A 14,917-nucleotide genomic window follows, 5' to 3' on the forward strand; every position below is an offset into this window, starting at 1 on the left:
TTCTAAAGGACGGAAAATGCAAGGTGGGAAGAACTTTGGCAAGTTATCAGGCGCTGAAACAGCTATAGGGATCTCACCGATTTATTGATAGAAATTTACATCCTGTGTCCAAGGCAGCTGATACAATATATACATGTATTTTATATATGTGCAGATAGAGTCCTATAACAATTCCATTTAAAAGGCCTATAGATGATGATGATGATTTAAGTATCTGAAGAAGTGTGCGTACACACGAAAGCTCATACCAAGAACAAACTTAGTTGGTCTCTAAGGTGCTACTGGAAGGATTTTTTTTATTAAGAATCGCCGTTTGCATGCGAATCAAGGGGATTTACAAGCATAGAGTTAAAAACAGCTGAAAATAGCATTAAAACAGGAGGAGGAGGAGGTTTGAAAACAGTACAAAATGAACACCTAAGACCATGAAAACATCCCATTATGCAGTATTCAGCAGCAATCAGAATACCCCAGCACCACACACAAAAAACCCAACCCTTATATTGACAAAATAGTTTTCTACACTTTTAGAAATAATGGTCAGGCTCTTTCAGGAGGGAAAGAGGTTCCCAGTATCAAACCAAGTGTCACAGCCAGAGAATGATTGATTGATTGATTGATTGATTGATTGATTGATTGACTGCTTGCATTTATAACCTTTTTTTCCCCCTCTTCCAAGGAGCTCAAAGTGGCATACATGGTTCCCCCGCTCCGAATTTAATCGCCACAACAACCCTGTGAGGTAGGTTAAGGCCAAGAGGCAGTGACTGTCCCAAGGTCACCCAGTGAGCTTCATGGCCAAGTGGAGGAGGATTCGAACCCTGGTCTCTCCCAGGTCCTAGTCTAGTGGCTCCCTCTCTCTACGCTCCAGCCTCTCCCTCCATCCCCTTACCTCTTTCATTTAACCCCCTCCCCATCCTGCTCCAGGCAGTGCGTTCGGCAGAGGGACGGGGGTCTTCCCAGGACCCCCAGGTAAATGAAAGCACCAGAAATTGTGCGCCCAAATGCCATGCTTAGCACCAGATTTAATGGCAATTCCTGCATTGCTGGGGGTTGGACTAGATGACCCAAGTGTCCCTTCCAGCTCTGCAGTTATCGGGTTCTATGCACACGAGTCCCAGCTCTGTCGGAAAGATGCCAGTCGCTTTTTCCACCTGGGCAGACCGAGGGCAGACTTCCGAAACGAATCAGCGACAGACCAGAAATGGGTTTGCTGCAGTCTTCGGAAATCTCCGTGTCATCAAAAGAGACGCACATTTCCCCAGGAAGTGGATGACTTAGTAATATCGAGTCAGCAGAGCACCCACTTCTCAGCGTGAGGCTCTGGCGAGTCACTACGAGTCAAGACTGGCACCTGAGGATATAGGCCAGCTTCCCCCAGGAGCCTGGGTTCGGTCTGTTGCAGGAATTTATGTATAGGTTGGGGGGGGTTGCCCCTCCAGCAGATATCATGCACATGCAGCCCACCAAAATCAGCACACTTTTGTGACTTTTGTGATTTGTTCCCACAAAACACTTCATCACAGTTTCTTCCTAGCTGTTCAAAGGGCCTCTGCTGCACAATACCAAGTGTAAGAATTCACTGATCAATGTATCTATTTTTTGGCTCACTGGGAAAACTTCAGAAATTCATATGTGAGCTCAGCTACTCAGCAGCCCCTCTGCCTGAGTGATAATCCCTGACATCCTGATACCTGAGGGCCAGACAGGTAGCCATTCCAGAAATAACAAACACAGATGAAGACAAAAGGGTGTGATTAACTTGGCTGGGAAACAGGGAAATGTAAAGATATTTTTTGTTACACTTGATGGGTGTTTGGTGGAGGGCAAGGAGAACCATGGGGCAGGGTCCAGGATGCTCAGATTACTGCCACCAGTCCTCCCCTTTCATGATGTAACCATGATGTATTAGTGATGTAGTTTGGGGGGGCGTAACATGGGGATTAGCAGCTAATAAAGGTTTGGATTCTCTTTTGTTTGGGGCTTCCATCTTGTTCCACCTGGTGGCAGGTGGGAGTCCTGCCACGACAGTCTTCAATAAAGACCATGCCTACTGGCTGCTGTTTTGCTCTGGTATTCCTGGCTGCTGTCCTTGTTTTTTGTCCAAGGGAGCCCTCAGATTTCTCCGTTAACAGGTCCTATGACAACAGTGCCTCTGAGCATATGCAGAAGGGTTGGCGTGCAGAAGATGCGGCTTCCAGGTGGCTTTGAGCCCCAGCATGTTCTGACTTTGCAAATGAATCCCCAGTGCTTGCAGTGTGGTCCCGGGACCGTTGAGGAATCAGGGAGAATGCAAAGTTCGAAAGGGGGAGGTTTCGCTTCCACCCCTTCAGTGCGGCTCCGCTCTGCTGGGGCAGCTCTTCGGTTTCTTAGTCTTTTTGCCTCCTTTGGCAGCGGCTGGCTTTTCCGGGGGGAAGATGATGGTGGCATATTCGGTCTGGTCGGAAGCGAAGCGCTCATGGGGGGCTCTCTGAGCGTTGTCCGCTGCCCGGAATTCCAGCACCCCATAATCCACGGTGAAAACGCTCACGGCGGGAGGGCCTTCTTCCTTCAGGTACAGCAAGAGAGGGAGGGTTAAAAAACAGGCCAGTTTTGAGATGGAAAGAAGATAAAAGTCCCAACCAGAGGCGAATGGCTGATGAAGATGATGGACCAGAATGGCGAAATGGACCGGGAAAATCAGAAACCAGGAAGAGAAGAACTTGAAGAAGGAATGGGGGAAATTTTACAACGTATCTTAGAGAACACTGTAAACAACTAAAAACGTTAGCAGGGTTTGAATAATGCTTGTAGTGTACAGTGGATGCTTGGGTTGCGAATGTGATCCGTGCGGGATGCACGTTCGCAACCCACAGCAGCGCGTCTGTGCACACGTGGGTTGCGATTTGGCGCTTCTGCGCATGTGCAAAGCATGATTCTGCGCATGCACGACTGCCGAAACCCGGAAGTAATCCGGAAGTAATCCGTTCCGGTACTTCAGGGTTTCGGCTGGTGAGTAACCCGAAAAAACACAACCAGAAGCAGCTGTAACCCGAGGTATGACTGTACTAGAAATCAGGGTAAAAGTGGACTATTTAAGAAAAATAGAGAAAATAAGTGACGCAGTTGAAAAAAGATGGAAAATGGTAACCATAGAAGGGCAGAGAGGAGTCAAAGCATTCAGAGAATCCTGAAAGATGAGGCTTAATGTTTGAATTTAAATTTGTAAAGTAAAACTTAATAAAAAAAAGATTTTACCCCAAAAAATGAGAGTTTTTTGTTGTTGTTTTAAGAAGCTACTCAGTACTAGGAACATAGTGAAACTATGGAACTCACTTCTGCAGTGACAGCCACCAACTTGGGTGGCCTCAAAGGACTAACCATGTCCATTTATATGGTTGGACAGTGTTCTGGAAGCTACAAACATGAGTTTGACCAAACTGCGGGAGGCAGTGGGAGACAGGAGTGCCTGGCGTGCTCTGGTCCATGGGGTCACGAAGAGTCGGATATGATTAAACGACAACAACAAGGAGGCCTGAGGGACGCGGGTGGCGCTGTGGGTTAAACCACAGAGCCTAGGGCTTGCTGATCAGAAGGTCGGTGGTTTGAATCCCCACGACGGGGTGAGCGCCCATTGCTCAGTCCCTGCTCCTGCCAACCTAGCAGTTCAAAAGCACGAAGTGCAAGTAGATAAATAGGTACCGCTCCGGCGGGAAGGTAAACGGCGTTTCCGTGCGCTGCTCTGGTTCGCCAGAAGTGGCTTAGTCCTGCTGGCCACATGACCCAGAAGCCAATAAAGCGAGATGAGCGCTGCAACCCCAGAGTCATCCACGACTGGACCTAATGGTCAGGGGTCCCTTTACCTTTAAGGAGGCCTGTTCATGTCTTCTTCAAAACCAATGAAGTCACACCAAACTTAAGAGAATTTGTCTTTCTTACTTTGACCCCTAGCTTTAAGACGGCCTGATCCAGGAGCCTCTTCCTGTGATCTTAATATGATAAATGCAGGGATCATTAAATGGACTCTCCACGTTCAAAGGCAATGTATTTCTGAATCACAGTCCTTCCATGCACTGCTTGTCAGCTTTCGGGGGCTCTGGCTGTGTGCTGCCAGAAAGAGGGTGCTAGGCAGATGGGCAACTTGCATTTAAAAAGCTCCCCGCATGTAGAAAACCAGTACCGCAAGAAGCATGCTGGAATGTTTCTTCCTAGTTGTCTACTTGCGTGGAGTTGGCTGGTTGGTGAGTAGACAAAAGAGCACATTCCCCATTCTACGGTTTGAAGTGGGGCTGCCCATTTGGCCACTTCAGGATTCTTGCCACCTGGTTCTGCAGCATGTGGAAGAGAGTGATAGGCAGAGTTCACAAATTGCCACAGCTGCGTCTGCAGGTAAAGTAAAGGTAAAGGGACCCCCGACCATTAGGTCCAGTCATGGCCGACTCTGGGGTTGCGGCGCTCATCTCGCTTTATTGGCCGAGGGAGCCGGAGTACAGCTTCCGGGTCATGTGGCCAGCATGACTAAGCCGCTTCTGGCGAACCAGAGCAGCGCACGGAAACACCGTTTACCTTCCCGCCGGAGCGGTACCTATTTATCTACTTGCACGCTGATGTGCTTTTGAACTGCTAGGTTGGCAGGAGCAGGGACCGAGCAACAGGAGCTCACCCCGTCGCGGGGATTTGAACCGCCGACCTTCTGATCAGCAAGTCCTAGGCTCTGTGGTGTAACCCACAGCGCCACCCGCGTCCCTGTGTCTGCAGGTACTTCCCCTTATAAACAGGAAAAACCCCGCAGGCAGAAAATTAGCATATCAGGGAGGAAAAATTCTCGCTCTCCCAGACGTGAAAGTTTACTACGCCTGCAAGGAGCTTTTTCTGTGCGGAAGCATGCAGAGAGATAAACCCTCTCCTGTGCAGACTCTGAAGTGGAACAGTACAGAGACATTTACACTGAATTCGCAAAATGTCCAGCAAAACCCGGACGTATGGCAAGCAGGGGGCTTAAAACAAAAAGAAAAACACTTTGAAAAGCCCCCCAAAAAAAATTGGGGGGGAGATGTTCCCCAAAAATACCCAACAACTTTGATCCCCCCCAAAAAACTCCCACTTTGTGAATGCAGCCCGCAGCACTGGGGGGGGGGTGTGAGGCGCATGTCATCAGGGGAGCGGCCACGATGGTACCCCCTTCCCCGATGGTGCCGGGGGTGGTACACTCCCCTGCCCCGTCTTCCTCCGCCAGTGCGCACAGTGCATCGCTCCCTCAAATTCGCCTCCGATGGAGCTACAACTCCCAGAGGGATTTAACAATTAATCCCACATTCCAGGGAGCTCTGGGAATCGTCACGCCCAGAGGGGAATAGGGATCTCCTAGAAGCTCCTATGGAACAACTGAGGAAGGCTCAAGCAGTATGTGGACTGAGAACTCCCAGAAGTGCAAGCTGGATTTAGAAGGGGCAGAGGAACCAGAGGCCAAATTGCAAACATGCGCTGGATTATGGAGAAAGTTAGAGAGTTCCAGAAAGACATCTACTTCTGCTTCATTGACTATGCAAAAGCCTTTGACTATGTCGACCACAGCAAACTATGGCAAGTTCTTAAAGAAATGGGAGTGCCTGATCACCTCATCTGTCTCCTGAGAAATCTCTATGTGGGACAAGAAGCTACAGTTAGAACTGGATATGGAACAACTGGTTGGTTCAAAATTGGGAAAGGAGTATGACAAGGCTGTATATTGTCTCCCTGCTTATTTAACTTATATGCAGAATTCATCATGCGAAAGGCTGGGCTGGATGAATCCCTAGCTGGAATTAAGATTGCCGGAAGAAATATCAACAACCTCAGATATGCAGATGACACAACCTTGATGGCAGAAAGTGAGGAGGAATTAAAGAACCTTTTATTGAGGGTGAAAGAGGAGACAGCAAAATATGGTCTGAAGCTCAACATCAAAAAAATGAAGATCATGGCCACTGGTCCCATCACCTCCTGGCAAATAGAAGGGGAAGAAATGGAGGCAGTGAGAGATTTTACTTCCTTGGGCTCCATGATCACTGCAGATGGTGACAGCCTCGGCCTCGGCCCAGTATACCTGAAGGAGCGTCTCCACCCCCATCGTTCTGCCCGGACACGGAGGTCCAGCTCTGAGGGCCTTCTGGCGGTTCCCTCACTGCGAGAAGCCAAGTTACAGGGAACCAGGAAGAGGGCCTTCTCGGTAGTGGCGCCCTCCCTGTGGAACGCCCTCCCACCAGATGTCAAAGAGAACAACAACTACCAGACTTTTAGAAGACATCTGAAGGCAGCCCTGTTTGGTGTATCACAGTACAGTGGTGCCTCGCAAGACGAAAAGAATCCGTTCCGCGATTCTCTTCGTCTTGCGGTTTTTTCGTCTTGCGAAGCAAGCCCATTAGCGGATTAGCGCTATTAGCGGATTAGCAGGCTTAGCGGATCAGCTGATAAGCGGCTTAGCGGATCAGCTGATACGCGGCTTAGCGGCTTAGCGGCTTAGCGGATCAGCTGTTAAGTGGCTTAGCGGATCAGCTGATACGCGGCTTAGCGGCTTAGCGGATCAGCTGTTAAGTGGTTTAGCGGATCAGCTGATAAGCGGCTTAGCGGCTTAGCGGATCAGCTGATAAGCGGCTTAGCGATCAGCTGTTAAGCGGCTTAGCGGCATAGCGGATCAGCTGTTAAGCGGCTTAGCGGATCAGCTGATAAGCGGCTTAGCGGCTTAGCGGATCAGCTGTTAAGCCGCTTAGCGGCATAGTGGATCAGCTGTTAAGTGGCTTAGCGGCTTGGGAAAAGGGGAGGAGGGAAAAAAACCCTGCAGGAACTCGCAAGACATTTTCGTCTTGCGAAGCAAGCCCATAGGAAATTCGTTTTGCGAAGCACCTCCAAAACGGGAAACCCTTTCGTCTAGCGGGTTTTCCGTCTTGCGAGGCATTCGTCTTGCGGGAGTGGCTGGGGAAACCCAGCCAGATGGGCGGGGTATAAATAATAAATTATTATTATTATTATTATTATTATTATTATTATTACAGCAGTCACGAAATTAAAAGACGCCTGCTTCTTGGGAGAAAAGCAATGAGAAACCTAGACAGCATCTTAAAAAGCAGAGACATCACTTTGCCAACAAAGGTCCGTATAGTTAAAGCTATGGTTTTCCCAGTAGTGATGTATAGAAGTGAGAGCTGGACCATAAAGAAGGCTGATCGCCAAAGAATGGATGCTTTTGAATTCTGGTGCTGGAGGAGACTCTTGAGAGTCCCATGGACTGCAAGAAGATCAAACCTCTCCATTCTGAAGGAAATCAGCCCTGAGTGCTCACTGGAAGGACGGATCCTGAAGCTGAGGCTCCAATACTTTGGCCCCCTCATGAGAAGAGAAGACTCCCTGGAAAAGACCCTGATGTTGGGAAAGATGGAGGGCACAGGGAGAAGGGGGCGACAGAGGATGAGATGGTTGGACAGTGTTCTTGAAGCTACCAGCATGAGTTTGACCAAACTCCGGGATGCAGTGGAAGACAGGAGTGCCTGGCGTGCTCTGGTCCAGGGGGTCACGAAGAGGCGGACACGACTAAATGACTAAACAACAACAACAACAAGGAGCTCTCAGCACCCTTAACAAAGTGCATTTCCCTTTTGGTATGCAGCCAGGACTATGTAAAGTGGTATCATAGTGCTTTAAATGTCTGTGTCCAAATAAAACATGTTGCAGAATACCCGTGCAACAGAACAGCTGCCTGGTTGGGCCCGTATCTGTACGAAAGAGCGTTGGGGGTCAAACAGGATGTGGTGTGAATTGAATCAGCCAAGTGCCAGAGTCAGAAGGGGCCGACAGCAAGAGAAGCTCTCTGAGCAAAAGGGAACTTACCAAGGGAGCATTTTCATCCTGCAGTTTTTCTTCCTCTGCAAAAGGATACAAGTGGTTAGAATTCATGCATGGGGCTAGCTTTGAAGGTGACTCAGAAACTACAACTCATCCAAGAATATGGTTGATTGGGAACGGCCGCTGAGACCACATAACACCGGTCTTGAAAGACCTACATTGGCTCCCAGTACGTTTCCGAGCACAATTCCAAGTGTTTGTGCTGACCTTTAAAGCCCTAAACGGCCTCGGTCCAGTAGACCTGAAGGAGCGTCTCCACCCCCATCGTTCTGCCCGGACACTGAGATCCAGCTCCAAGGGCCTTCTGGCAGTTCCCTCACTGCGAGAAGTCAAGTTACAGGGAACCAGGCAGAGGGCCTTCTTGGTGGTGGCACCTGCCCTGTGGAACGCCCTCCCACCAGATGCCAAAGAGAAAAATAACTACCAAACTTTTAGAAGATATCTGAAGGCAGCCCTCTTTAGGGAAGCTTTTAATGTTTGATGTTTTATCGTGTTTTTAATACAGTGGTAGCGCTAGTTACGGACTTAATTCATTCCAGAGTTCTGTCCTTAACCTGAAACTTAACTAGAGGCGTGCTTTTGCTAATGGGGCCTCTTGCTGCCGCTGCACCGCCGGCACACAATTTCCATTGTCCTCCTGGCGCAAAGTTCTCAACTCGAGGTAACTCTTCCAGGTTAGCAGAGTTTGTAACCTGAAGCATTTGTAACCTGAGGCATTTGTAACTTGAGGTACCACTGTATTCTGTTGGGAGCTGCCCAGAGTGGCGGGGGAAACCCAGCCAGATGGGCGAGATATATTATTATTATTATTATTATTATTATTATTATTATTATTATTATTATTATTATTATATAACAGGCAGATCCAATGATCTACCGGTAGATCACTGGACATCTGTAGTAGATCACCGGTAGATCACTGGCTCCCCCCCAAAGAAGCTCAACAAATTTGGCTCCCCTAAAAAAAGCTCAAGATTTTTGTCCTGCGCCCCGCCAAAACCGGGAGTTTCCTACCTAAAAAAAACGTTCAACAACTTTGACCTGAACCCCCCAAAAGGGATCACTGCCAGCCTTTAACTCTGCGAGTAGATCGCAGTCTCTTGGGAGTTGGCCACCCTGTTATATAAGATGCCCGGGAGAGAGGAAATTGGAACAAGCAGCTGAGATGCCCACCTTGCTTTCTCCGGATGAGGTTAAAGAGGTAGTAACACAAAACTGGGAGCACCAGAAACAGCCCAACTCCGACGACAGCAAGGAGGATCTCTCCGTGATCCTCCCTCTCCTCTGACGGCAGTCCAGGCTTCGTCTCCTCTGACGGTAGTTCAGGCTCAAGTTCTTTCTCTGAGGGTTTGAAACGGAAAAGCAAAGTCACTGACTGGCTCCAAAATTTTGGGTCCATCCCAAGGCTAACCCAGCATAAGAGGATGATGCTTAGCACTTTTCCCAGAGTCATTGCAGAGAGTGTGGGGCTGACTCTCAGGGACAGTCTGGCAGCGGCGTAGCGTGGGTTGTCAGCACCTGGGGCAAGGCAAGTAATTTGCGCCCCCTAACCCCTAACCTGCCGCCGCCGCCAGCTTCTTCTTGCTGCTGCCTGAGCTGGGGTATTTACGGTAAAGTAGCCATGGCGGCGGCGGCGGGTCCGTGTCAGGTGATCTGAGGCGAGTTGCCACTGGCGCTGCCGCCCAAACGACGCCGCTTGCCCGGAGGAGGAGGGCAGAGAGGCGAGGAAAATGCAACATGGCCCAGGCGCTGCAGCGGCGGCGGCGGCGGCGGGGCTGTGAGGAGGGGCTGCCTGGCGCGCCCTCCGCGGCCCTGATGCGCGGGGACGGCGGCGAGCGCTGAGAGCCGCTGCCAGCTCGTTGGTTCCGCGAGACATGGGGCTCTGCTACAGCCTGCGCCCGAGGCTCTTCGGTGACTCTGGAGGCGGCGAGCGCGCCCCCCCCCCCCGATGTTGCGCCCGGTGCGGCCGGCCCCCCCTGCACCCCCCACGCTACGCCACTGCAGTCTGGGAGCAGCCTTGGTGCCAATAATGTTAATATGATTTACTTCTGAGTCTACGTGACTGCGATCAGGCATGAAGTCAAGGCCACTAAAATAATTGCTCTCGTTTGCCATCAACCTGCCTGTGCTTTAAAATGACCAAGGTTGATGCGTTGATGATCCATCTTTTCATGTCCTATATTTGTATTACCGTATTTTTCGCTCTATAGGACGCACTTTCCCCCCTCCAAAAATGAAGGGGAAATGTGTGTGCGTCCTATGGAGCGAATGCAGGCTCCTTGGCTTCAGCGATAGCAACGCGAAGCCTCCGAAGCGCAAAGGGAGAGTTCCCCCCGCGCTCCGGAGGCTTCACGTTGCTTTCGCTGAAGCCGCCTGAAGCCCCCGGAGCACAGCAGGAACTTCTGCTGCGCTCTGCGGGCTTCAGGGAGCTATCCGCAAGCCTTCCGAGCACAGCAGGAGTTCCCGCTGTGCTCCGAAGGCTTGCGGATAGCCGCCTGAAGCCTGGAGAGTGAGAGGGGTCAGTGCACACCGATCCCTCTTGATCTCCAGGCTTCGCTTTGCTGGAGAGGCACTGCACAGTTTTCCCTCTCTGCGCAGCGCCCCTTCAGTGAAGCGGGAGGAGAAATGGAAGGGGCTCCGTTCCTCCTGCCGCTTCGCTGAAGGGGCACTGAGCAGAGAGGGGGAGAATTTTTTTTTTCCTGTTCTCCCCCTCCTATGGTCTGGTGCGACCTATAGAGCGAAAAATACGGTATCTAGGATAAGCCCATAAACTGAGCCAGTTAATCAATCTACTTGGAAACTAGCAAGAATCTGCAGGTACATCTTCACTGAGCTATCCATGATGACTCCAAGGTCTCATTCCTGATCAGACACTGCCAGTTCAGACCCCCATGGGAAAATAGGATGACTCAATCTTTTAGTGTGGCATTACCTACTCTTTTGGAAATCCCTGATTATTGATTTCCATTGTACAATTTTCGGTAAAAACATTTTTGTTTAGGTAAGCCAGTCGGACACGACTAAACAACAACCAAGCCGTTTAAAAAGTTGCTTTGAGGTTTAATCTGTAGTTCTTTCAACTCTCAGATTATTGTTGGTAATTTTTCTTACCGGTGATTTTATTGTTTCATCGCTTTTTCCATAAACCGCTTTGAGGTTTTCGCTTCTTACAATGAAGCGGTGCACGAGTTTTGTTTGAAAAATAAATAAATGTTGTGCATTCCCCAACATACATCAGTTCTGCTTCTTGAATCGCATTTGCCACCCATTCGCACCCATAAAACGCCAGAAGGACTTGTATCAAACCTGTCACTGTGAGGTTGGCTCTGTTGCTTTCTGTCAGCTTCAGCGAGGGACAGATTAGGCCACAGAAGTAGGTCCCGCTATCGTTCATCTCTAGGTCCGAGATTTTAATTTCAAAGGTCGTCGCGTTCAGCATGGCGCGGCTATACTTCCTTTTTCCAAGGTCCAGTAATTTCGGCTGCTTGTCGTCACCCAATTTGTACCAGTTAAGGGAATAATGTTGAACGGTCTCCGACAAGCGACAGGTGAACCTGGCCGTTGCTCCCATCGGTTTATCTAACTGCGATGGACGAAAAGTTGCTGGCGAAAAGAGACCAAAAGCAAAGTGTATAATCATTATAAATTATTCTATCTTATCTTTAAAAGACATCTGAAGGCAGCCCTGTTTAGGGAAGTTTTTAATATTTAATGCTGCATTGTTTTTAACACTCGATTAGGAGCCGCCCAGAGTGGCTGGGGAAACTCAGCCAGATGGGTGGGGTATAAATAATATTGATTATCGAAGCAGAGCTGAGAAACCCTGATTCAATTTGGATACTCCACTTCTGAGCTCCACACTTTAAGAAAGATATTGACAAGCTGGAAGATGTGTAGAGGAGGGGACTAAGATGATAAAGGGTCTGGCTGGCCATCTGGAGGTGGCCACCTGCATTTTGTGGCTGTTAAATTATGCTGAGAGTAGTGGCGGCAGCAACATCATGGAGCAGTGAGTTCCGCAAGATGATTTTCCACTGTGGCAAACCAGCCCCTAGCTTGAGTTCATGAATTTTCTACTTTTCTTTTTCCTCTGTTAATTGAGCACATAATAACGACCTTTCTGGTTCAGATCAGAGGCCCATGCGGTCCGACATCTGCCCACCTTGGTGCACAACCAGACCCCCCTGGGAAGTCTGCAAAAAGAGCTTGTAGTCGACCCCTACAGTTTCTCCCCAAACAACCGGCATCCAGAGCATAGACTTTGATGCCATCATGAATAATAATAATAATTTAATTATACCCCACCCATCTGGCTGGGTTTCCCCAGCCACTCTGGGCAGCTTCCAGCAAAATATTTAAATACAATAATTAATCAAATATTAAAAGCTTCCCTAAAGGGCTGCCTTCAGATGTCTTCTAAAAGTCAAATAGTTGTTTATTTCTTTGATATCTGATGGAGGGTGTTCCACAGGCGCCACCACTGAGAAGGCCCTCTGTCTGGTTCCCTGTAACCTCGCTTCTCGCAGGGAGAGAACCGCCAGAAGGCCCTCGGAGCTGGACCTCAGTGTCTGGGCTGAACGATGGGGGTGAAGCCGCTCCTTCAGGTCTACTGGGCCAAGGCCATTTAGGGCTGTAAAGGTCAGCACCAACACTTTGACTTGTGCTCAGAAATGTACTGGGAGCCAATGTAGGTCTTTCAAGACCGGTGTTATGTGGTCTCGGCGGCCGCTCCCATTCACCAGTTTAGCTGCCGCATTCTGGATTAATTGTAGTTTCTGAGTCACCTTCAAAGGTAGCCCCATGTAGCGCGCATTGCAGTAGTCCAAGCAGAAGATAACCAGAGCATGCATCACTCTGGCGAGACAGTCTACGGGCAGGGAGGGTATCATCCTGCGTACCAGATGGAACTGGTAGACAGCTGCCCTGGACACAGAATTGACCTGCACCTCCATGGACAGCTGTGAGTCCAAAATGACTCCCAGGCTGCGCAGCTGGTCCTTCAGGGGCACAGTTGCCCCATTCAGGACCAGGGAGCCCTCCTGTCCCCCCCAAAAAAACAGTACTTCTGTCTTGTCAGGATTCAACCTCAATCTGTTAGCTGCCATCCATCCTCCAACCGCCTCCAGACACTCACACAGGACCTTCACTGCCTTCACTGGTTCTGATTTGAAAGAGAGGTAGATCTGGGTATCATCTGCATATTGGTGAACACCCAGCCCAAACCCCCTGATGATCTCTCCCAGCGGCTTCATATAGATGTTAAAAAGCATGGGGGAGAGGACGGAACCCTGAGGCACCCCACAAGTGAGGGCCCAGGGGTCTGAACACTCATCCCCCAACACCATTTTCTGGACACAGCCCAGGAGGAAGGAGCGGAACCACTGTACAGTGGTACCTCGGGTTAAGTACTTAATTCATTCCGGAGGTCCGTTCTTAACCTGAAACTGTTCTTAACCTGAGGTACCACTTTAGCTAATGGGGCCTCGTGCTGCCACCGCATGATTTCTGTTCTCATCCTGAAGCAAAGTTCTTAACCTGAGATACTATTTCTGGGTTAGCGGAGTCTGTAACCTGAAGAGTATGCAACCTGAAGCATATGTAACCTGAGGTACCACTGTATAACCGTGCCCCCAGCTCCCAACTCCTCAAGACAGTCCATAGACCTGCCTCAGTCTCCCCTGAGAATTCACCTCCTGCCCATTCCTTGGGAGTTACAGCAACAAGAAGCCTCATTCGGATGAGCACACCGGTTACATACCAGACTGCTTGGCGAGGAGAGCAGACCGGCAAAAGAGTAGCAAGAAGACCATTCCAGCCAACTCCACCTGATGCAGGCTCTCCATTGTCCCCTCGGAAAAGCTGCTCAGAAATCACACCCCGGTCCCAGGATTCAAGCTTCTGTGAGGCAAGAGCATCAGCGGGCCGTTTTCCAGCCCGCCATCCCTGCGGAGTTGGCTCTCGTGGTGCCACCGTTGCTCTGGAAGCCACCTGACGGCGCCAGGAGCAGAACTGAACTGTCCCCATCGCCGCCTGCCGCAGAAGCCCAAAGCTCCCCCTCCCACCCATTTTTCCCTCTCTGCCTCCTACCACGGCGGGTTTCACAAGCTGGGTAAAGGTTTAAAGGAAACGTCAGAGCGCCAAGCACAAAAGGATTTGATGCACGAGACCACAACAAAAGGGCGGCAGAGCGGGCTGAGAGAAAAGACATCCTCCCGCACATTTCGAACCCCACGCAATTTTTTTGTTTGTTTGCAAACTGCTGCGTTGCCAGAAAGTGACGCCACGAGGGAGGAAGCAGACTCACATAGGAAAGCAGTAGCAAGAAGAGAAGACACATTTTCCCTCTTGCCGTTCCGTCGTGACCAAAAGCTACCAAGACAGCAGGCCAAACGTGTCCACTTCTCCAGGGTCTCACTTCTGGAGTGAACTAATTCAGATTAACAAATTCACTGAGGTAGTTCGCAAATCTCTGAATTGCACCTAGAAGGGTTTGGATTTGATATCCCACTTTATCACTACCCACAGGAGTATCAAAGCGGCTCACAATCTCCTTTCCCTTCCTCCCCCACAACAAACACTCTGTGAGGTGAGTGGGGCTGAGAGACTTCAGAGAAGTGTGACTGGCCCAAGGTCACCAGCAGCTGCATGTGGAGGAGCGGGGAAGTGAACCCGGTTCACCAGATTACGAGTCCACCACTCTTAACTACTACTCTGCCCCAGCTGCAACAAAACATGTCCCTCCCATTTCAGCCTCTACAGCCACATCAGGCGCTGAAACCTTCCAAAGGTTTGACTTCAGCCCAACAAACCATGCCAAACATTTCCAGGAAATCTGAACATGCATTGAGCTCCTTCTGCGGTGAAAGTCTGGGTGATTTTTAAAATTAAATTCCCTTTTAATTTCAATCCAATGATTTTTCTATTTAGAGCTTCTGTTGCACCTAACTTATGTGATTGATTGTGGCCATTGTGCATTTGTTTCTCTTGTGGGAAGGGGTGTTAATGTCTCGCTGTTAAGTTTTACTTATTTTCATATTTTTATCCTGTATTCTACTCTGCG

General features: G+C 49.6%; 1 protein-coding gene across 1 annotated transcript; it reads right to left on the reverse strand.

Annotated features, from left to right (window-relative positions):
• Positions 1-1,651: 1,651 nt before the first annotated feature.
• PDCD1 (programmed cell death 1) lies at positions 1,652-13,870 on the reverse strand. Its single transcript, XM_028728501.2, has 5 exons — positions 13,616-13,870; positions 11,164-11,460; positions 9,031-9,198; positions 7,843-7,877; positions 1,652-2,548 (listed from the first exon to the last, which is right to left on the reverse strand). The coding sequence occupies exons 1-5, from the start codon at positions 13,698-13,700 to the stop codon at positions 2,330-2,332; spliced, it is 804 nt and encodes a 267-aa protein (XP_028584334.2). The 5' UTR covers positions 13,701-13,870; the 3' UTR covers positions 1,652-2,329.
• Positions 13,871-14,917: the final 1,047 nt, after the last annotated feature.

Source organism: Podarcis muralis, chromosome 6 (genome assembly GCF_964188315.1).
Source record: "Podarcis muralis chromosome 6, rPodMur119.hap1.1, whole genome shotgun sequence".
NCBI classification, from domain to species: Eukaryota; Metazoa; Chordata; class Lepidosauria; order Squamata; family Lacertidae; genus Podarcis; species Podarcis muralis.